At 39.5% G+C, this 22,565-nt stretch overlaps 7 protein-coding genes across 17 annotated transcripts; 4 read left to right on the top strand and 3 right to left on the bottom strand.

Annotated features, from left to right (window-relative positions):
• Positions 1-194: 194 nt before the first annotated feature.
• LOC110191691 (uncharacterized) lies at positions 195-2,490 on the bottom strand. The gene is made up of 4 exons (XM_086827895.1): positions 2,317-2,490; positions 2,198-2,259; positions 1,921-2,126; positions 195-1,864 (listed from the first exon to the last, which is right to left on the bottom strand). The coding sequence occupies exons 1-4, from the start codon at positions 2,363-2,365 to the stop codon at positions 277-279; spliced, it is 1,905 nt and encodes a 634-aa protein (XP_086684021.1). The 5' UTR covers positions 2,366-2,490; the 3' UTR covers positions 195-276.
• A 1,507-nt stretch (positions 2,491-3,997) lies between these two features.
• Positions 3,998-6,222, top strand: ppk29 (pickpocket 29). The gene is made up of 11 exons (XM_086827896.1): positions 3,998-4,252; positions 4,320-4,671; positions 4,728-4,864; positions 4,922-5,018; positions 5,074-5,145; positions 5,228-5,343; positions 5,399-5,481; positions 5,540-5,587; positions 5,641-5,728; positions 5,788-5,906; positions 5,968-6,222. Exons 1-11 carry the CDS (start codon positions 4,113-4,115, stop codon positions 6,069-6,071), a joined length of 1,356 nt encoding a protein of 451 aa, XP_086684022.1. The 5' UTR covers positions 3,998-4,112; the 3' UTR covers positions 6,072-6,222.
• Positions 6,141-9,992, bottom strand: sei (potassium voltage-gated channel seizure). Of its 10 annotated transcripts, none has more exons than XM_020962443.2 (14): positions 9,885-9,992; positions 8,661-9,490; positions 8,354-8,597; positions 8,228-8,298; positions 8,050-8,160; positions 7,840-7,994; positions 7,659-7,779; positions 7,483-7,603; positions 7,299-7,417; positions 7,035-7,225; positions 6,841-6,980; positions 6,594-6,787; positions 6,439-6,533; positions 6,141-6,386 (listed from the first exon to the last, which is right to left on the bottom strand). In XM_020962443.2, exons 2-14 carry the CDS (start codon positions 9,480-9,482, stop codon positions 6,248-6,250), a joined length of 2,523 nt encoding a protein of 840 aa, XP_020818102.2. In that variant the 5' UTR covers positions 9,483-9,490; positions 9,885-9,992; the 3' UTR covers positions 6,141-6,247. The 10 variants fall into 10 exon arrangements, with proteins under 10 accessions (XP_020818102.2, XP_020818100.2, XP_020818105.2 ...); XM_020962441.2 differs by having other exon boundaries at positions 9,661-9,887; XM_020962446.2 differs by lacking the exon at positions 9,885-9,992 and adding an exon at positions 9,661-9,857 and having other exon boundaries at positions 6,141-6,336.
• gammaSnap1 (gamma Soluble NSF attachment protein 1) lies at positions 9,841-11,754 on the top strand. Its single transcript, XM_020962525.2, has 7 exons — positions 9,841-10,138; positions 10,204-10,271; positions 10,596-10,711; positions 10,773-10,967; positions 11,029-11,099; positions 11,157-11,514; positions 11,570-11,754. The coding sequence occupies exons 1-7, from the start codon at positions 10,080-10,082 to the stop codon at positions 11,606-11,608; spliced, it is 906 nt and encodes a 301-aa protein (XP_020818184.1). The 5' UTR covers positions 9,841-10,079; the 3' UTR covers positions 11,609-11,754.
• Positions 11,755-12,482: 728 nt separating this feature from the next.
• On the top strand, positions 12,483-14,835 carry tsr (Cofilin/actin-depolymerizing factor homolog tsr). Its single transcript, XM_020962569.2, has 4 exons — positions 12,483-12,584; positions 14,075-14,265; positions 14,340-14,445; positions 14,508-14,835. The coding sequence occupies exons 1-4, from the start codon at positions 12,582-12,584 to the stop codon at positions 14,652-14,654; spliced, it is 447 nt and encodes a 148-aa protein (XP_020818228.1). The 5' UTR covers positions 12,483-12,581; the 3' UTR covers positions 14,655-14,835.
• A 12-nt stretch (positions 14,836-14,847) lies between these two features.
• On the bottom strand, positions 14,848-21,330 carry IntS1 (integrator complex subunit 1). 2 transcript variants are annotated; one of them, XM_086827885.1, is made up of 3 exons: positions 20,114-20,247; positions 19,859-20,057; positions 14,848-19,790 (listed from the first exon to the last, which is right to left on the bottom strand). In XM_086827885.1, exons 2-3 carry the CDS (start codon positions 20,010-20,012, stop codon positions 14,932-14,934), a joined length of 5,013 nt encoding a protein of 1,670 aa, XP_086684011.1. In that variant the 5' UTR covers positions 20,013-20,057; positions 20,114-20,247; the 3' UTR covers positions 14,848-14,931. The 2 variants fall into 2 exon arrangements, with proteins under 2 accessions (XP_086684011.1, XP_020818221.2); XM_020962562.2 differs by having other exon boundaries at positions 19,859-21,330.
• Not11 (CCR4-NOT transcription complex subunit 11) lies at positions 21,292-22,564 on the top strand. The gene is made up of 4 exons (XM_020962568.2): positions 21,292-21,858; positions 21,917-22,056; positions 22,135-22,300; positions 22,360-22,564. The coding sequence occupies exons 1-4, from the start codon at positions 21,613-21,615 to the stop codon at positions 22,492-22,494; spliced, it is 687 nt and encodes a 228-aa protein (XP_020818227.1). The 5' UTR covers positions 21,292-21,612; the 3' UTR covers positions 22,495-22,564.
• Position 22,565: the final 1 nt, after the last annotated feature.

Below are 22,565 nucleotides of genomic sequence, written 5' to 3'. Positions count from 1 at the left end.
TCGAATCAAACCCACGTTTTGTTTCCGGTCAAATATAAAAAACCAGGCATGCATCTTAGCAGTCGGCATTTTCGAATCATCGTCCGTCCATTATTTTAGGAATATTGGAACTGGAACATAGAAGGTAGATTGTCAATTAAATAAGCAGATCCAGATGTTCCTCGTTAAATAATAAAAATATAAATAAAACGCAATTTTTGGAGGTGCTTTATAATGTCTCTGTTATTATAAATAATATAATATATTTTTTTTGTGTGACTGTCAGATTATGTAAATTTATTGTTGATTGACTTTCTTAAAGTACACTTCAATTGGAAGAGACGGAATAAAGTTATCATTTTCTAAATTAATATTTTTTCTTGTGCTGTGCTGTTTCGACTTAACTTTTATTTTTGGCTGTCTTAGCTTTATATTGCCGCTGGAAATTGTCATAATTGCTGATTCCGTGACAAGAGTGGATACGGATTTTTCTTCTTGTATCCCATCGGCGCGAGATTTTGCTATAGTGTGGCTAATTATTTTTGTCGAGTTTCTAACGCTTGGGCTTTCTGCAACATTTTGTTGTTTTCGACCGTTTACTGAGGTTCGCCGTTTGAATTTGTTGACCAAGTCGATGTCATCTGTTGATGCGTTTTTTAATATTTCTGGGGCAACAGTGGAATTGAAAAGTTTTCGCCTTTCAAAAATTCTTTTCGGTTTCTTATGTTCCATTTTGGCTTTATTTGTATTTGTAGAGTTTCGTAATATCTGGGCAGGAGTTTTTTTAGTTGATGACATAATTCGGACTTTTCTTAGTTTTCGATTGGCATTTCTCCTACTGGTCGCTGGTGTCGGAGTTGTAGTAGAATCGTTTAATGCTGTGTTGCTTTCGATAAGAGCTGACGCTGTTACGTTTTGAAAGAACTTTGGCGTTTCCTTTGTGGTGACAAGGTTTTTCAAGTGGAGTTTTAGCAGTTTAAGCTTAGTTTCAATACTTGAGGAAAAGTTTTTCGTAGCCTTTAACGATTTTAATCTATGCTTGTATGACTCTCCTGAAACATTTGGAGTTGAATAATTATTTCTTATAGGTTGAGCTGTTGTCCAAATTGTAGGGGGTTCAAAAATTTTCCCTTCTGTTTTAACTATCGTCGTTGTTGTTGTTGTTGAAGGCGCTGGTGTTGTTGTTGTAGTGGGTATTGTTGGACTGAAGAAACTTGCGCTGCTTATGTACTCCGAGTTCATAAATGTGGGTTTTACTGGAAGCCACGCAGCTTCTGTTGTGGTAATTGTTGTTGGTATTACATGTGTTGTGCGCTGATAACGCTCCGTAACAAGCTCTTTGGGCATATCGGTTGTGACAACAGCTGGTTTTGGTCGAAATTCTTTGGTGTCTCTGACTGAAGATTTACCCGGCTTCGAACGGGGGAGAATGACATCGTCGAGCGTAAAGAAGGTATGTGCAACATAATTAAAAAACGGGAGATTTGTTGTTGTGGGTGGCAACTCGCTGACTGGCATGCTATGAGCGCTATATTGATCTTTTGCAAAGTCTGGAGGAGAGCTCTTAAAGCAGTCTTCAGAAGATCCAGCTGCTGTGTTCATTATCCGTTCTGGGCACTTTTTGTTCCAACTTTCGCTGGAGTAGCGAGAATGATTCCACTGATTGTTAAGACCAATAAGCCGCTCAACACTAGGCGTTTTAGCGGTTAATGGTACGAATGGGTTTACGTTTAGGGGGGTTATATATTCCACTGGGCGATTTATCGGACCTGTACTAAATACCATAGGCGGATTCGGATGGGTTGCAACGTAATCCATGTTTGTTGCTGTCGTTGTTGATGTACTTTTAAATCCATGGATATTGTTTAAATCTCTAAAGACGTTTCTGAAAATGTCGAATTATAGATTATAAAGAATCAAAATATATGTACAAAAATATACCTTTTCGAATTCGCAAAAGTATCGTGATACTGAACAGGCGCGAGCATTGCATATCGCGGCAACATTTGCATACTGCGCATATAATTTTTTAGTCTCATTTTTCCAACCAATATGGGGGTCCTTGAGTTGTACCAATAAAACTTTCGCAACGAATTTGGGTGTTGTCTATATAAAACTATGGCTGGGTGGTGATCCATAGACCATAGCTGAAAATTAAAGAGGGTTTCAGCAAAACACTTTCGTTTTCCTTGTACGTTTGAGAGTATTAATTACTTACTTGTCGCTTGGGTCTCATATAGGTTGAAGATCCGTTTATATTTGCCAATATATAAAGTAGACCTGTAGCAGAATAATATATGGGTTAACTGCAAGGATCAATGTTATTATTTTTTATACCTATAGACACATAAATGACAATAATTCCGTTTCTCACTTTCCCCAGCATAGTGTAGAAATACTTTTTACTGAAGACAACTGACGACTACTTGCATTAGTTTTTCATCTAAATTATTTGCTACTTGGTTTGCAATAGGTTCATCGGTGTGTTTACCACGTCTTAGGAGTTATAAGTATGAGAAATCATTCACATTAAAAAGAAAATGTTGATCTAGTTAAAAAATAACAACTCGATTTATTGAACATACTTTTATCTCCAACATTTATAAATATGTTTATAGTAAATTAATGAACAACTTGAAAATGTTAATGTAGTTATTTATATTAAGTTTATATTTTTTCAATGTGAATGATTTGGACTGCAGAATATCTTTCAGATGCTGTGGCCAAGATATAGTGATAGCGTGTGTTCTATGGAGCATGAAACTCAACGCTTGGACAGGCCCATCTTCTCTGTTATAATTGTTGCATCTCAGCCACCATACATATAATTGCACACACATATCGTTTAAGTACAAGTTTTGGAATATAAATTTATATACTTGTTTTATGTAGACAGTAAAGACTTTGGAGGTACCCCCATAAATCATATATATAAATGATTATGAATAAAAATGAATTAATTTCCATTTGGAAAGCGTTCCTATGTTTGTTGTTTGGCGCATACTAAATTTAACTTTTTAAGAAATAATTTTTTTTTAGATTTTTCACAATTTTAACGATGTAACAACAATTTTTTGACAAAACTGGAAAAGTCTGTTTTGCAACCTGCGATGGTCAGAAAGATTCGCCTGTTAATGCTGATCAAGAATATATATGATTTATAGGGTCGGAAATGGCTCTTTCACTGATAAAATTATATTTTCCTCTGCAAGATTCTTGAAATCGAAACTGTTATATATATTATTATTAATAATATTAATATTGATATTATATATTATATATATATATTATTATTAATAATATTAATATTGATATTAATATTATATATAATAATATATATATATATTATAATATTGTAATGGCAGTGAATAACTTACTCTCGCCCTCTCTTTCTGTATCCCTCTGTAAGCCTCTGCCTCTCGCTCTCTTTCTTACTCACAATAACATTTGGTATGGCTGCCTCCCTCTGTTGCAGCGCTCTAGAGAAGGCGCTTACGCTCTATCTCTCTCTGTTGCAGCTCTAGAGGTAGCTCCTTCCCTCTCGCACTCTTTCTCTGTTCTCTTTGATCGGGAAGTATAAATAGAGGTGCTTCGATCGCCGCGACCTCAGTCTGTCCTAGGGGTACCTAGTGTTTACATCAATAGTGATCGTGATAGTGATTACCCTTCGACCTCAAAAATATGACGTGGCCAATGGAACACCAGGAACTCACCAGGAATATACCTCTACATCGGAAGGAATTAAGCAATGACAAAAGATGACGTGTCCTCTACTGGGGTAAGTCTTTACTATAACAATTATATTATTATTATATTTTATACATTAAGAGATGCTATATTAGTGAGCAGGCCTAGGACTAGAATAAGATGTGCTAGCCATGAATTTATTTTGTCATTAATTTCCTTATTGCCATGGACCCCATTACTAAATGCTGATCAAGTATATATATATATATATATATATATGATTTAGGGGGTCGAAAATGGTTCCGTATTTTTTGGGACAATCAAAGTTTAAAAATCGCATACTTTGTCAAAAATGTATTAATTTCAATTGTAAGCATGGGTATCTAAATACATAAGGATGACTAATAAAACCGAAATTGTTGCGTGCCTAAATCGGACTTGTGCATATGTATGAAGATATAATTGCGTGCTTAAATATTCATGTAAAGGGTATTGCATTATTGATTAAAGCAAAAGTGAGGAAGATGTCGTTGAATGCAGTCAGTGTTTTTTCGGGACTTATTAATTTTTTTATTAAAAAGAAAAGGTAAAGAAAAGCATAATTTAAATAATCAATCTATACATAAATACTTGCCATTTTTATTTGATTTTAGATTATATTGGATATTTGTGCTCTTTATATCCGGATGGAGTACTGTTACGATATTTACTCTAATAAATAATAGATTTGTAACGGATTCCACAAGCATTGGAGTGGCAACTTCTTACAGCCGTTGGACCAATACTTTTCCCTCGATTGGAATATGTTTGTCTAAAAATCGAATCACAGAGGATTTTACAAACGCTGTCAAAAAACGTTTTCCGGGCGAAAAACCCTCTTACACGTACATAAGAACTTTATATGATTATCTCTTTATAAACCCGAATAACTTGTACTTAAAATGGGAATATTGTAGGAATTTAAATACTACATGTGGTGTTGATATATTGGCCATGAGAAGAGAGGTAATTGCTGCGATCGATCTGATTAACTTTATTTAGTTATATGATTTATTCTATAGTTATTCGCCATGGTATGTACAGATTTCTTCGAGGAAATTTATTTCTCTGAAATATTGCTCCCAGACTGCGAACACATATTCAAGTTTCATGAGCTAGAAGTTGGTTATTGCTTTCTAGCTAACAATTTACTTGACTAGTGAGTAGAAATTAATTTAAACTAAACTGAACTTATAATTAAGAATTCGGTCTAAAGTAAAAATATCTATGATATGCCTCTGCGTTACTCTTCGTTGGAAAAATATCGCACTCTGCGGTTGATATTACGAGCTGGTCTAGTCTATCGTTATGACGTAAGCTTTCAAACATTTAAGTTAAAAGATTAATAATTAGTTACTTCCTATCTAGTTGTATATTAATAGCCCCGAAGATCTCCCTTATTTCAATGCCGTATCCTACACTGTAACCGGAGAGCCCACGGTATGGTTTACAACTTAATCTTGTAAACATCAATTTCCAATACTAAAGATCTTTTGTTTATACATATTTCTTTAAATTAAAGGTACATAGCTTCAATGCTGAGGAGATTTACAATGACGCATATGTAATTTATGAGCCTGTTTCTCAAAGGATGTGCAAATTTCCAACGGAAAGCTCAACACCGGAAATTTCGTACAGGTTAACCTTGCAAATCCTTATTTACTAAAGCAGTAATTTACTTTTTTTTTCCCAGTTTCAGTATATGTATGTCCAACATTCGAAGCCAAATTGAAATGGAGCTATGCAATTGCACATTATTTAGTCATATTAATCGAAGTATTTCACTTACTTAATTAATACCACTTGTTGTAAACAAAGTTGATTTTATTTTAAGGTTCAAAGAACTATTGCGGTGTTGAAGAAATAGCATGCTTGGATTCAGGTAAACTATTATAACTTTATTTTACAGAACTCTCCTTATGCTTTTGGTTTTAGGAAATCTCGCTGCAAAGGTAAGGAACTATGTAGGATTTAATATGGCGTGCTTACCATCCTGCGTGGAACAACAGATAACCTTTGTTGGGTAAGGGGCGAACATAAATGTCTATTTAAAGGTTCAATATTTCATAAACCATTTTAAAGGTCTCGTGAAAAAACGTACAATATTTCTGAAACATCCAATATTGTTGAAATAGAAATCGCTTCACCACCAACGTCCAGGTATTACAGAACAATCACTCAAACTAAATTGGATTTGGTAGGTAAGGAGTTATCTTATTTATATTCATATATTATATATTTATATATATTTTACCATTATAGTGGCCATTGGAAGTGTAATAGGACTTTTCTTTGGTGCATCAATTCTTAACCTTTTAGAAATTGTTTCATTGATGTTTAAGCAAATTAAGAAATCGTTTTGTTAGGCTAAAAGACCTATATGCTATTTACTTACCGAAGAAGCCCTTCAGATTTGATATTAAAAGCACGCCATGCACATACTTTAAAGGTTTATTGTGTCATCTTACTCCCACAATGTAATAAATGTTATTCGAAAACAACTACTTTTATTGAAAATTGTGCTTGTGTTATTTTTTTAAGATTAGTTATTATTTTCAAATAAATCCAAATGATAGTTCGCTATTTCGTTTTCAATGAAAATATTAACATCTCGTGAATTATCATTTTTACCTTTATGCATAGAGGTGTTTACATTGTGTTTTTTATAACGCAGTCCAACTCTGAAAGTGATTCTTTTAGTGATCTTATTGAACTTATCATGAAAAAGCTTACATTCTTATAGAAGGAATATCAGCAGAGCTTCTGTGGTTATCTGAAGATCGTGCTCTTAAGTACCGATGTTTTAAATCAACGCCGCAATGGTCGTCCTACAAAATATTGATAATGGCAATTGGTCAATTTAAGGAAGTAGCTACAAATTCACTTACATCTCTCATATTGTAAGTAATGACCAAATTATTGACAAAGCTCTCGAGAAATTCGGGGTAAGCATCCAGAACGTCTAACAAATCATCCCTGTGCAATTTGTGGATATCGCAATATGTTAATGCTCTCACGGCTCCATTGGCCTTACCAAGCGTTGGATATATACACGGATTCTCTCCGAAAATGTCATTTTTGCCTTTCAAATATTGTTATTATGCAGATAATAAATGTTGTATTTAAGTAACTCACCCAATACGACAATCATGCCGCCTCTCTGAATTTCAATTGAACCTCTTGCTATAAAAAACAAAGAGGTAAGAACATCTCCTCTGTGTACTAATATATCTCCAGGAGGTGCATGTGTGGTTTTAAATTTAAGAGAGAAAGCTCTACGGATTATATAATTAAATAATAATGTAAAGATTATTGAATAAGTTTTATACCGTAAGCAACCAGGACTGGCTTCCGAAAAAGCAGCACATGTTGTCAACAACTTCCGGTTTAAGTGAAGGCATATGTCTGCCTGAAGGCACTCGGGAAATCCCTTAAGTAAAGAGCTCATGTCGATGCCATTTGTGTAAGTCCAAGCATGTTGGAAATATTCCTCCAATCTTTGTCTAAGAGGATTCGGAATCTGAGTGAATAAATTTTAAATATTTATTAAAATATCGTAAATATTGATTACATAGGAAACATTCGTTCGCTACCTGGTGAAATCTTATAAACTCCCGGACGCGTAACATTTGTGTATGATATCTTGCGGTTCCCGAGTAAAGTCTTTGTATTATAGCAGATACATTTCCAAAAATGCTTGCATACATAAGAGCTTAAATGAGAAATTAAAAATATCATATTTATTATCTCAAGTGGATAACTATCAATTTTGCGTACATCCAACGAGCATTACACAAATTGTGAATGCCTTTTCAGCATCCGTGTTTGGAGCCACATTTCCAAATCCCACAGAGGTGAGCGAAGTAAATGTGAAATATAACGCTGTTATATATCGCGACTAAAATGAAACCGTTTAGTGATTACTTTATTTTCATTTCCATGTACTGAAGTACCTTTATTGAGGGTCCACCAGTTTTGTTATCGAAATAGGGCTCTTGAATATCATAAGCCAGGGAGTGAAGCCAGCCGATGTTTTTCGATGCTATTGATTTCTCTGCATTTCCAATGGCATACCTGATAATAAGATTATATGTAAATCCTGAAAAGCAATAACAAAAAACTGCGAAACTTTACCAAATGCATGCCAACCAATGAGCTATTAGTATAAATGTTGCCATCAACAATATAAGAACTGCAGCTCCGTATTCCGAATAACGATCGATCTTTCGAGCCACACGAACCAACCTTAATAACCGGGCCGTTTTTAAAAGTCCGATTAAGGTAGTTGTCTGCAAAATATTATAAAAGTTGAAGGTTTATAGATAATATATTTAAAGAGATTACCTCATCGGTATCACTACCGACTAAAAGCAAATCAAACGGAACAGCTGCCACAAGATCAATGAGAAACCAACCGCTTAAATAATGAACTGCTATCCGGCCTGGATGGGACACCTATGAAAAGTTAAATTAGTTTACTTATCGATAGATATTTCTAAAAAAAAAAGGATTTACAACTTACCACTTCGTCTTGTCCATTTACAAATGTGGTTCGAAAATTTATTAAAATATCAACAATAAACGTTACATCCACTAGAATTAGGAACTTTTAGCTGTTTATTATTTGCATGAGCTTCCTTAAACTCACCTATCAAGTCAATTATCACAATGGGATCAGAGTTTATGTACTTGTTATTCCTTCTCTGGTAATCTTGTTCTCCAAGAAGAAACGCCGCAACATACGGAGTGAATATCGCCGTATACATGACAAGGATTAATATCACCCAATCCCACACAGCTTTAAAGGGTGAATAGTGGAGAAGGGTCCATTTGTGGTAGTAGTTGTTCTGTAACTTCTGATCATGAAGTATATTTCCTCCCAAAGACATTATCTGTAGGAATAAAAAGGCTTAGATTTAATAAACCCAGAAGGAATCGTATATATGTATATGTACCATATCGGCAGGATCCTGCATTTGTGGCTCACTTTTTGATCCGAGGAGAGCCTCCTTATCCAGCATATCATCGTAGTGATCACCCATTGCGTTCTCAGCTGGTTTACCATTTTGATTGTATTTGATGTTCTTAAACATGCATTCGAAGGAGTTGTTGCTATTGGGTTTGTGGCCCAGAAAAATATCGTTATTATTTTTCCGAACTGGATCGTAGGAGCAAACTCGGACTGAGCTCTGATAGTTTTTAATATACAGTTTCTTCTTATCACATTTTACACATTTTTTCGTGGCTTTGGAGTATTTTTTAGCTTGATCGAATTGGTTTTCTCCTTTGCTGACTTTAGCCTTCTTCAAACCATCCCTTTTATTATTAATCTTAATTAGTAGGGGTGAGAAAAAGCAATCTCCCGCCTTACTATCGCCTGATTTATCCTTAACATTCACTTTTGTTTTCAGCTGAAGGGATTCGTCATCATTATTAGGTCTATTCCGCATTAACTTGTGATAGACCAGAGTGTTATGGTCACCCACATTCTTAGGAAATCTCGACAAACTTTCCTTCTTGTCGTCAAACATGCTGGCGTTTATCAAGATATCTGAAACAAAGACTTGTTTCTTTTCAATTTTATTCAGGTTGCACATGAGGGAGAAGAGTTCCCTTTCGATTTTCGATTTTGGAAGACAATTCCGTTTAAACTCCTTTAAAGGCGGCTTCTTTATTGTATCGTCGATGTTATTATTGGACATGTACAGTTCACATTGCTGCACTATTTTATCCAATTTTCGGATTTCGCTTAGTTCCACACAAGATTTGTGGGACATTTTTAAATCTGAAAATTTTCACAAAGTAAAATATTGCTAGTTAAAGTCACCATTTCGCAACAGGCCGAAAAAATTAGGCAATTATATTTAAATTATAAGAACAGTAAGCTTCAAACCGTTATCAAAGTATAATTGAAAATAACCAAAAATGGAACTTGGCAAATTTCCAATTTATTACCTAATGCACTTTTTATTTACTTCGCAAATCAAAACAGAACAGGTATGTAATACACCATAAAAAATCCAGTCAACTGTTCTAATAATTATAAATTAATTATATTAATATGAAATAATATTCAATATTCATAATAAAATTTATGTGTATTTAAGCTTCACGCCATTCGTTGCTGCTACACAAAGTTAAGCTAAATCAAGGCAAATTTATTTTGTGTTTATACTTACATTGAAAATAGAAACATATGTTTCAGTGTATTTTAACCCTTATCTTCGCAAATATTCCGACATGCGCAGTGTGTCACCTGTGAAGCAATCCACTGTGATTTACTAAACATTGTTATTTCACTTGTCGCACTTGGTCACACTTTTTGAAAAAGGTAAACAATTGATTTTTCCTGCAATACATAAACGTTGAAGAAAATGTCTGCTGCCAAAAAGATAGCCGAAGCCGAGGAGTTAGTGCGCCAAGCAGAAAAGAGGTAAAGAACATCCCATTTATTTCAACACAAACATTGATAATTAAAAGTTAAATCAATTATTGCAGTTTGAAACTTTCTTTGTTAAAATGGGTACCAGATTACGATAGTGCTGCGGATGAGTATTCCAAAGCTGGTAAGATACTATATCTATCTACGTCACAATCATATTAATTTATCAGTAATTATAAAAAAAAGACATTTAAGCTCTCCATCTTTAACTTGAACAATATTTTAACCAAAAAAAGTATTTTGGAAACAATGTGTATACGTACATATTTACATACGTTTGCAAGTGATGTGTACAAATTATATACAGTGGGCAATCAAAGATTATGAACAAATGAGTGTAGAATAAAATGTGTTTTTACTTTTAGGTGACCTTAAATTTAAGTTTATTAATATTTGTCATACGAATTTTCAAATGTTTCGAAAATGCTTCATGATTTTTATGTTTCAGCCACTGCATATCGAATAGCAAAAAGTTTTGACAAAAGCAAAGATTGTCTGTTAAAGGCCATTGACGCATACAAAAACAACAAGTCATGGTTCCATGCTGCAAAATGCTACGAGCAAGTAAATATGACAACGAAAATAAATATTTTTGGTTTAAATTGAGAAAACAATTTATTATTAGATCATATTGCTAACTAAAGAGACAGATAAATTACACGAAGCCGAGGAGTATGCCAATAAAGCAGCAAACCTATATCAGCAACATGGTTCACCGGAAGCTGCTGCGTCCGCCCTGGATAAAGCGGCCAAATTAGTGGAACATAAGCATCCCGACATTGCTTTGCGGTTTTACCAACATGCCCTTGAAGTTATAATGGTTTGTAATTGCAGTTTCTATTCCATATCCTTGATATATGTATCATTATTATATTACCTAGATTGAGGATTCCGTCCGCCAAGCCGCTGAATATGCATCGAAAGTCTCAAGAATATTGGTTAAACTTAAGATGTAAGCTTTCTATTTTAAATTTCGAAACATTTAAATAAACTCTCTTGCTGCTTTTAGGTACGAGGAAGCCACAAACGCCCTCAAAAAGGAAATAGCACTAAACCAACAGACCGAATCATATGGACAAATTGGGCGTTTAGTCGTAGCTTTGGTAATGGTACAATTAGCCCGAGGCGATTCCGTGGAAGCCGAAAAGACATTTAGAGAATGGGGTAACTGTTGCGAGCCCGAAGAGGTCTCAACCTTGCAAACCCTTTTGCAAGCTTTTGATGACGAGGATCCAGAATTGGCTGCAAGGATGCTGGCATCTCCATTTATCAGGCATATGGATGTTGAATATGCGATTTTATCCAAGAACATTCCGTTACCTCAAGGTATACAAGTTGAGAAGAAACCCAGCACCAGTGTTGAAAATGTAAGATACCTTTCCAAGCACTTTCAAAAATAAATAACTAACAATATTTTTTTAGGAAAACAATGACGCTGAAGACGAAGGGGGATTGTGTTAATTTTATTAAAGTTTTACGGTCTGCTTATTAGTCAAATATATTTATCGTTAATCTATAAAAAATAATGCTTTTAATATATGAACTGTTAAATAAAATTTCATCGCAATCGTTGTATTTAACATAAAATAAACTTATTAAACTAAAAATATTATAAACATATTTTACTTTTAGAATATATTAGAGATTTCACCATAATATAAAATAACTAAATCATGTCGTACCCATATAAAATTTATTTTTTTTAAGCTTGGTGATGTAATCAAATCAGTTTTAATTTATAACAAATTAAATTACAAATTATTTTACTTTAGAAAGCTCAAAATTGTGTTTGTGAGATTCATACAAATTTGCAATACAGTTGGTTTTGCTGATCTATTTTGAGGGCTGTGAGTTATAAAATATGCAAATCTTACATTAATGTGGATATAAAAAAAATCAACTGTTTGTCAATTTAAAAAATGCTGAATATTTTAGTTACATTTTAAAAAGTTCCGAATTTAACCAAAAAAAATAAAGGCCATTAAATTAAACTACATTAATGCAAAAAGTACAAGGTTTATAGTCTAAAAATAAATTGTAGCATAAAATATATTATATAAGGCAGGACTTAAAGGTTTTTATAAAAATGTTTTTCAAGTGGTTTCGTAAAAAATGGATAGGTAACAGTATCTGAATAAATCATAATTCGTAACGGCATTAAAAAAATAAATGTGTAAATAATATTTAGTACTACTTCGAAATAAATTCGTAAAATCTGTAATTAAATCAGAGTTCGTGTGTTTCACTGCCACCGTTCCAAAAAAAGAAACAATCATGGTGAAGTGTCACGAAGCACGATATTTTGCAGTGCAGTGGCGAAATAATCGACCAAATTGATTCGTCCGGTTGTTCGTGAAAGAAGGCGGAAGGCTAAACAGTATTTGTAATATATACTTGGTAATAATTCGAAGATTGTGAAAAAACTACAGGCAAAATGGTACGTATGCTTTGAACTTCTTGTTAGATTTACTAAGTAAAAGAGATAGTTGAAGCGAATTGGTGGCTAATTTGCAGAGATACCGCAAGAGTGCGAATAAGTGTCTTGGATTCGATGAATCATATAAGCATCTCCTTTGAAATCTGTATATATACACATTTAGATAAGTGTATGTATATATACCAATCATACATATAATTCAACTTTTTTTTTGCGTATATGTACGTTGGCCATATTCGGGCATATAGATGGGTATGAATGTGTGCGTGTACGTATAAACCAAATTAGTCATTGGTAGGAACGGATATTACTCATTTATTGAAGTGTTTTCATACTCATAGCGGACCCCGCTCACTCATAACTGTTAAATTGCAAAAAGTCAGCGCAGAAGAATGATCGAAGTGGCAGCTGGAGAAAAATTGACTGCGGCCTTCTTTGAGCATGGCGATTAAAAATTGAAAAGTTGGAAAGAGAAATGCTCACACATATGTATACATATATTTGATGATTATATTTTTACACCCATGAGTGTGTGTGGGTATACCGCTTTTTTTCGATGGCTATAAATATGTGCAGATGTATGTATCTGCGGGGCAAGGCTTATGTTCTGGCAGACACAAATGTGTGTATGTAAAAATATATTACCATCCAGAAATATGTATTTATCCATACATATATGCATCTGCAGACATACATATTTAAGGTGTGGAGTGTGATCGTTTCCTTGCTGCTTGCCGCCGTCGACTGGCTGCGTGTGTATGCTTGGATTTGCTGCTGTGCGTATGTGTATGTGTGTGACAGACGGTCGGTCGTCGTCTGTATGTATGATTTTGTCGGCATTTTCCGAATATTATTGGGGGGAAAAATCGTGCATTTTCTTCCGTTTAGCCCACACGCGAGTGTGCGTCTGCCAGGCAATAGAGAAAAGTGCATAATCAAAACGGCCTATTGCTTTTCTTCCGCTTCTTTGGCTTGCACTCACCCTTAAACTTGCCGGCACTTGTGAACTTACCCTTGAACTCTTTGTGCGCCGGTTGAGCTGTAAATGGTGCCACGCCCACAGCTCCCCTCCTGTTCCCCTTTAGGTGCGAATACATAAGCAAATATACATATTGTGTGCCGGTTACAAACAAACGGCATGTAACAATAATGGGCAGAAATAGAAAATTATTTACCTTTTTGTTTGTTATTGCCGGCAATGAAAGAAATATAATTTTTGCCAGGCGGAAAAGGGATGGCTATACTGTGACAGCTGAAAGGCAGAGAGTGGGCAGTTATGTCGGCAGTTAGCCCGCACACAACTACATGCTTATGTATGTATGTATGTACGTACATATGCGCCACCGCGCTCAGCATTTTGACGTTAGTGATGTACATTTACCGGCGACAATTTTGCGCGCCTTTGCGAATTTCAAAATATATGATTATGTGTAAATTGGAACTTTTCTAAAGTACATATATACTTAATTTGACTTAATATAATGTTACAGGCTTCTGGAGTTACTGTGTCCGATGTCTGCAAGACTACATACGAGGAAATAAAGAAGGACAAAAAACATCGCTATGTCATTTTCTTCATTCGCGATGAGAAGCAAATCGATGTTGAGACTGTGGCCGATCGCAACGCCGAATACGATCAGTTTCTAGAGGACATTCAGAAATGCGGACCTGGCGAATGCCGGTAAGTGTTGAGTGCTCCAAAAACCGTTGCTACACATATTAATTGCCACTGAATTTTAATTTTATTACCCACAGATATGGCTTGTTCGATTTTGAATACATGCACCAATGTCAAGGCACATCTGAGAGTTCAAAGAAGCAAAAGCTGTTCCTTATGTCGTGGTGTCCCGATACTGCCAAGGTATGTGCATATTTTCCTACTTGATAATGGTAGAAAATTAACCGACTTATTGCTTTTGACAGGTCAAGAAGAAGATGTTGTACTCCAGCTCGTTCGATGCTCTGAAGAAGTCGCTGGTTGGCGTGCAAAAGTACATACAAGCCACTGATCTGTCCGAAGCCTCCCGTGAAGCCGTTGAGGAGAAGCTTCGGGCCACTGACCGCCAATAAACACTGTACAAGGAGCAGGAGCACTGTGCATTGCATTTAACAAACAACAACAAGGCATGCATGAAACAGCGATGAAACCAACACACCCAACGTATCCTGTTGAGATCGCCAATTTGTATGAGAATTTTCTACATAATTTGTATTTTCAGTAGAAATAAAGAAAATGAAATATTTAACTTGATTCAAACTCGAATTTAAGTATTGATATAAGAAAAAATTTATCATTTTACTGCTTACACTATAAACATATTGAAAAAAACTAATACAAACTGATCACCTAATAGCCATGCTGGATCACTAGCGTTTGAAGGACCTTCCGTATTTGGTGGCCAGTATTTAGGCACGACTTTAGCCCCAGCGAAAAGGCCACCGACAGGATGTCTATTGCGTGTTCCTGCAGCAGCACCGACATCTCGGGCAGGTTATCGATGGCCGTCGCCGCCACCGAGGAATTCTCGTCCCGCAGACACTGTATGTATGCATTTAAGGTGCACAAGTTGATGTCCGAGTTGCCGGGATTGTGTTTCAGATGCCTGATCAGGATGATAAAAGCGATGGACCTGATTTGGGCACTTGGCGAAAATATCAGGTTGAGCAGGCGCTCAAACAACTCGTTAATAAACACAAATCGCTTGGACGTGAGGCACTCCAGCTCCTGCATGGGACCCAGAACCACATCTTCGGTATTCGACAACTTTATGATCTTGATCAGATCAAGGAAGTGCGGGGATATGTCGGTGAAGTTCGATCTGCTGTACGAGCTCAGGGTGAGAACGGATGAAGATCCCCGGCTGCCGCCCATAGGAGTGTCTAGGGGAACCGGCGGGGGGTCCATGGGCTCATCGATCACCACAACGGGCTTGCTGCTGGGTGTTGAAGACTGTTCGTCCAGTTCGTATTCGTTCTTCGCCACCTCCTCGTCGTCCAACTCCGAGGCAGAGCTGGCCTTGTGCTGCAGCAGGGCAACTGCCTGGACCAGGACCTGCAGCTTGCCCAGCGAAGTGTACTTATCAGCCAACTCCATAAGGATTCCCACATACTGCTCGATAAAAAGTAGGGCGCTCGACGGGTTGCAGTTGATGTACGCCTGCAGCATTTGGACGAACTTGTTCAGCATCTGGTAGGCTTCCTTCACAGAGCTGTGGTGCTTGAAAAAGTTGAAGTAGCACGACAATGTGTTCTGAATTTCGTGCTTGTACGTGTCTTCGAAGATCGTTGGCTGCAGAAGCTCCAGGGTTCGCAGGATCTGCACGAACCGATGAAAGTGGTGCTCCTCCCGCAGAGCTTTCATGCTCATTTGTGCCCGTCCCTGCATAATCGACGAGAGAACGCTTAGTTGGCGCATGAAGAGTAGCGGATGAGAGGCTGCCAGCTTGCGCAGGAGCAATTCCGTGTCCGTCGACAGGGTCTCGAAGTCCTTCTTGCCCACCAGACTGCCCAGACAGGTGATCAGATTGTTGAAAACCTTGTCAGCCTGGCATCCTTTCAAGTTCTGCAGCTTGTACGATTGTTCGCCAATCTTACTCGGTCTGAGGAACTTGATTCGCGGATACATGATATACATCTGCTGCAGGACCTGCTGCTTCAGATAGTCAGACACTGAACTCTCCTCCACATGCTCCATTACTCTGACCATAAGTTCTTTTCGCTTCTCCGTCAGCTTAAACAGCAAATTCATGCGGGAGCAAAGCTTGAAGTCATAGTTCTTGCTGTCCACCTTGATTTCGGTGAGGCCTTCGTGCAGGATGAAATGTGCAAAGGGTTCCAGCTCTGTGGTCTTAAGGAGGAAGAACGCATCGGGTCGCACGTTCTTTGACATGTACTTCTCACGGCCCTTCCACATTTTCGGATTGGTTGTCAATGCCTCGAAGTAGTTGAGAACGGTGGCATAGTCGTAGTCCGCGTGGAAGTTTCTAAACAAATACTCGGCAATCCTCTCGATGGTATCCCAATTGGTCTGGTGATTGATTAGAGACAGCAGGTAGAAGCGAAACTCGCTGCAGGACTTGGAGAACAGAAAGTGTTCCTTCATCAGCTGAGTGGACACAATTTCGGGGTCTACCTCCGACAGCCAGTCGATGAAGAGTCCGTTGTAAAAGAGCTGATCGCTCTTTGATTTTGCGATAACTTTGCAGTCCTTGGTGTCATCAAAGCTGTCGATAATACCCCGAACGATACTCTTCCTCGCCATCAGGGCGTTATTCGCCTTGAACTGCTGCACGTAGGTCTCTCGAGAATTGCGCAGCATGAACATCACACTCTGGTGGTATAGCTCCGTTTGCCGCAGCGCCGGGCTGGAGGAGTTCTTAAAGATGCTGAAGTTCTTCTGTAGTGTGTTCTCGAGGATGTGGTAGTTGTCGCTGTGAAGCACGCAGCTGAAGAAGGTTCTCAGCAAGGTGCAGACATTTCGGCTCATTATGATGGGTCTGTTATCGCATCCTGAAGCTATCACCTCGGTTATTGCCGCCACAAGTTCATTTCGATTGCTGCTCGTGGGAGTCACCACCAGTACATCCAACAACCTCTGGATTAAGGATCGGCCAGCACTTTGCCCAATGGTTAACTGATCTGGTTGTGTAAGTATGGTTTGTGCCACTTCCTGGGTGGCCAAGCGGTCGGTAGAACAATAGCCAGACTCCAATGGATTGTAATCTCCTATTTCCACTGTCTCTTGGATCACCACATTGATCTTGGGCAGATCCGGTACGGTCTGCGAGTGCGAATGAAGATCTAGAGCCTGGACAGTGTAGTGCCCGTTCTTCGCGCCTCGAGCCTGCTGAATCTCAATTAGCTGTGCCAAATACGCCTTGTTCAGGATGGCATTTTTCACTAGATCGAACTGCTCCAGCACTGCGGTATCCAGCATTGCCAGCAGTTTGGACATCGAGTTGACCGGGGTGCCAAAGTTCTGAACAAACAGCACGATCTGATCGGGCGTCAGATCGTTTAAAGCTGCCTCAATTAGCCTGTCCACTGACGAACGAATCATCTTGAGCTTCAGCCAGTCGGGCAGCAGCTGCACCTGCTCCTGGGGCATGCTGGGCAGGAAGGCCACGGGCGCCGGTCGTCCCGGCGGGAACCAGTAGTCCAAAATTGGTATCGATTCCGGCATATTGCTGTTTGAGTAGGTGAGTAGTATAATGAACGCGTGAATGATGTTTATGTGCAGGGGCAGCTGGACGCCATCGTCGAATTGGACCATCAACAGATCCGGGTACTCGGTCCACTCGTATGGCTCATGGTACTCCCGCAGCTTGATGATGTAATTGTTGAACATCACGAATAGGCACTTGAGGGTCTGGATGCGGTTCTCGTCGGGAACATAGTCGTAGTCCTCCTGGGAAATGATAATATGCTGGAACATTGTGCTGCGCTCCACGATCAACTGAGCCATGTCGATCACATGGTCCAGCATCTCGTTCACCGGATCGTTTAGAGTGTGAGCCGTTATAAATTGGATGTACGCCATTATAAGCTCTGGACAGTTCTCCACTTGGCAGGCAGCGCGCAGCTGAGGTATGATGAAGGGCTTCACCTCAAAGAAGTGAGGGATCTGCTGGATGGACTTCAACAGCCATTCGTTCTCAAAGTCCCCAGAGTTTTGCTTGAAGATAATCTTTAGTCCCGAGAGAGCAGCCACCCGCGACTGTTTTACCGTAGACGACAGCCTACGGAATATGTAATCCAACAGTTCGCAGACGATGGGATGACTCAGGTTCGCATCAAATATCAAGTTCCGCAAAAAGTTGACCAGCTCAGCATCGCGGCTATTTTCCTCGTTGATGATATGGGCGTTGAAGAGCAAGAACTCGCACAGACACTGCACTGGAAGGTGGCTGAAGTCGCCCTCGCTGTTTTGCACCAGGTCCGATAGCCAGGGCATGGACTGCGTGGTGCCCTGCCTCTGGATTATATCCAGCAGCAAGTCCGGCTTGCGGCAGCGACAGAACAAATGACCCAGCTTGTAAGTCTGATTGAGGAACTTCAGTTGATCTAACACCATCGAGGGCACCTTACGCGGCGTTCCCATGGGATCCATCAGCATCAGCTGGGTAATCAAGATAGCTGTCTCCTCGGTGATCACGGCATGGGGCGATGTTTGAGCGGCCAAATAGGTTTCAAACTGTAGAATATGGTCCCTTTCCACTGTGATTATCTGCAGCTCATCCTTGTTGGCCGCCGAATTGTTAAACTGATTGGTTATGCATATTTCCATTAGCATCTTCATCGTGGGATAGTGGTCCCAGCAAAAGGCGCCGAAGGTCGAGGGATTATGCGCCGATATCATAAGCAGAATCAGCCAAGCCTTCCAGTAGAAGGCAATAATGGCCAGCTTCGGTGGCTCATAGTCCGACGGTAGCCGAATGTTCTCGGGATGATGGTACTCGGACATACTGAACAGGAAGTCAATAATGTCGAATTTGTTGGCCTGCACCGCCGGTATATTGGTAGCCTTCATCCCAGAGACACGCTTAATAACGAGCAACAGGACATCGAAGGTGTTGGCTATCGAGAAGGGAATATCCTTGGTAATGCCAATCAGTATGATGCGCAGAAGGGTCTCCTCGTGAATCGGTGTTTCGGAGATGATCCTCAATATGGCACCACGCTCCGGCTCCGAGGGCCACTGATCGCAGCGCGAATACTGCTCCGGACTGTCCAGGAGCAGCAGTTTGTGCAGCGCCTGGTGATACTCAGCTGCCGCAATCTTAAATATGGTTGGCACCGTTTCGTACATCCAGGATACCGTGTCGAGCTGGATCTGGGACATTTGATTGTAAAGCTTTAGAAGCGCTTGGTTGTTTTTCGTGTCCCGGTTAGTTTTCAGCGACAGACTGGCCTCACGCGCCTGCGGAGTGGCCGACAGAAACATGCACAGGCAAACAATATCTACCGTGGAGTGGAAAATGCGCTCTTTGAACTCGAACTGTTCTATTTGCACGGTCAAATCCTCTCGCTCGCTCAGAAAGGTTTTGCAAAACTTGACCAAATTCACGTCGAATCGCAGCATTCGCACAAGTTCCCGCAAGAAGACACGCAACGTCCGCAAGCAGTCGTCGCGTTGCAGCAGAAACTCCTGGTAGATCTCGGCCAGATTGGCCGCCGATTGATCGGAGGATGTTTGAAACATTGTCGCTGTAGGTAAGAGGTATTATGTGATCAATTTCGAAATCTGAATTTAAGACTTTTGTAGATAAACTCACCCAGCATCCCCATGTTGTTCGGATTCCGCGTGTTGGATAGTTCATTTTGAACTACGAGCTTCATCACTGTGCTCAGGATATCAGGCTGTAGGTATATCATCTCCTTAAGGCAAGACATGTAGTGGTTGATAAGCGGTTTCGTTTTGAGTCTCATCTTGACCAGCACCAACAGCACCTCGTTGTCCTGGGTGTTCCTTCCCTTGATGTTAAAGCAGATGTACGAGAGCAGCTGCTGGGCGAACTTGACCAGCTTACCGTTGTGTATCCACAGCTCCAGGCGGGAGATGCTCAGGCATCGCACCTCCGCGATACCGGCCGTGCTGCAGAGGAACTTAAGGAAGTTCCGCGTGTAGTTATCCTGCTGCTGGCGCTTATTCAGCTGATCACGAATTGCATCGCTTACGTGCTTTTGCACCACCGCATCGCTGAATCTTGACTTGATTGTGCACATCGCGTCTGAAATGGGCTCGGACTCGGCGTTCAAGGGACTGGCGTCCAGGCTCTGCGTCGAATTGTCCCCGGAATCGTCGTCCACAATGACGCTGCTGCTGTCTCTGTGCCCAGGACCGCCACCACCCGAGGAAATGGCCGTTGTGCTCACGTCCCAGCGCAAAAGACTGATGTGGGGAGTCCGGGTTTTAAAAGCAGCACATATATTTTTAACCAACGGAGCGCACAGCTCGTTGTCCGCCCAGTATCTCTCGTTTACAGCGTCGTCTATATACGTGCGCAGCATTATCTCTGGCCACTGGGATACGTCCAAGAAGCCTCGGGCCAGCAGGTTGGCAAACAAAATGTGAAGATTGGTGTTAAAGCGCATCTTCACATTCGCTTCCCGTCGCAGAAAGGATAACAGCGCGCAGGCCACTATATCTGTGCTGAAAATGTTTGGCTGGAGCTTGGCAACGTAGATCAGTGCCAGAGAAGCGATATTATCCACTTTGGAGCGGGAGGAGCTACTTGTTGTCTGTTTTATAACGCCACAGACCAGCCGGCCCACCGTCTCGCTGTCGTTCTGCTCCAGGGCCGTGAATATCGCTTCGATAATGTTGTCCAGTTCGCAGTCTATTGCGAACTGCTCCCAGGACTCGCACTGGCTGCTGCCGGAGGATATATCCGTGGTGCCTGCCGGTTCCTTAAGGCTCACCCGGGCTCGTTTGCTTGAGCTGGCCAGCGAGGAAGTGGCCTCTCGCTTTCTGTCCGATGATATTGACTTGATGGGCATGATCTTGGACTTGGAGTCATCCCGAACGCTTTTGGTGCCAAGGGCGAAGAGTTCTCCGCCCAAAGGCACCTTTTTCTGAGATCTATTCGATCCGCCGCTGCCTTTACCGCGGTCCATTTTATTTTTATTTTGAGGATTACCACGAATCCACCGAAATGTGACCAGATTGCAAAGGCCATTTGGCTCAAGAAAAAACGTTGAATTTGAAACAATATGGAGCGTGAAACGATTTATTTTATCTGTAATTTTGAAGCTACCAATTGAGTCTATTAATTTAAAGTTTATTAGAAACAACAGTTAAGTTACAATACTTACAAATTGTATAAAAAAAGTTAAATAATTTAATTTTGTTGTTTTACAACTGATATGTTCCTCTTGACTTTTTTTGGCTTTGCCACTAGGGTCACACTAAAAAAAATAATTCTTAAAAAAAACATTTTCATAAACATAAATTTTTAAAACAAAAAGAAAAAAGGAAATCATATGAAAAGTTGCGGCATTAACTCTAAATTAAAAATAGCAAGCCAACATGTTTCTCTCCATCGCTCCGCCTTTAATGGATTTCGAAGACGAGCTGCTTTGGATTAATCAGTCCAACAGCGAGAAACTCGAGATATTGTACGACAAATCGAACTATGTGACACCGAACACCAAGCACCTCATCGAGCAAGCCTTTCTCCAGCCACTCAGCCTCCAGGATCAACACATCCTGTTTGATGATCTGCTGAAGCAGAACACGGACATTACTCGTCAATATGGATTGACCCCGGCCAAAGTAAGTTGTGCCTGCACGGTGTCAAATAGAAATGACTTACTATTCTTAACCTTTTCAGCTACCTCTTCTTGTTGAAAACAATCCTCTGATTTCCATTGAAATTCTATTAAGACTGATGATGACCACCGACATAACCGAGTATTTTAATATATTGGTTAACATGGATATCACACTGCACTCCATGGAAGTTGTCAACCGGTAGGATTTAAACAGAGCTCGCAAGGCCCCACATAACGTATATACTATTATACATATATATATATTTCTTTGCTTTAGACTAACTACGTCGGGTCCCTTGCCCACGGAGTTCATTCATTTGTACATTAGCAATTGCATCTCCACATGCGAAACAGTTAAGGATAAGTACATGCAATCCCGCCTTGTGCGGCTTGTTTGCGTATTTCTTCAGTCATTAATTCGAAATAAGATTGTGAACGTTAAGGTACGAAGTCAAGCCTACCCACTTACTACTAATTAGTAACTAAATTCTATATTCTCTAGGAATTATTCATTGAAATTGAAGCCTTCTGCGTTGGGTTTAGCAAGATAAAGGAAGCTGCTGCTCTTTACCGCCTCATCAAGCACTTGGAAACGGGCGAGAGTGGAGCCCTGTCTTCGAACTCCCTTGCAAAGTAGCTTGACTTGTTACGTTTTAAAACTAGTTGATAATTAGCCAAAATAAAAAGAAATCAATTAACCGCAGGAAT

The sequence above is a fragment of the Drosophila serrata genome, unplaced genomic scaffold (genome assembly GCF_035046125.1).
Source record: "Drosophila serrata isolate PLE 108 unplaced genomic scaffold, ASM3504612v1 contig_184, whole genome shotgun sequence".
Classification (NCBI taxonomy): domain Eukaryota; kingdom Metazoa; phylum Arthropoda; class Insecta; order Diptera; family Drosophilidae; genus Drosophila; species Drosophila serrata.
Note: the sequence above shows the minus strand (reverse complement) of the source record. Positions and strands in the feature narration are given on the sequence as shown.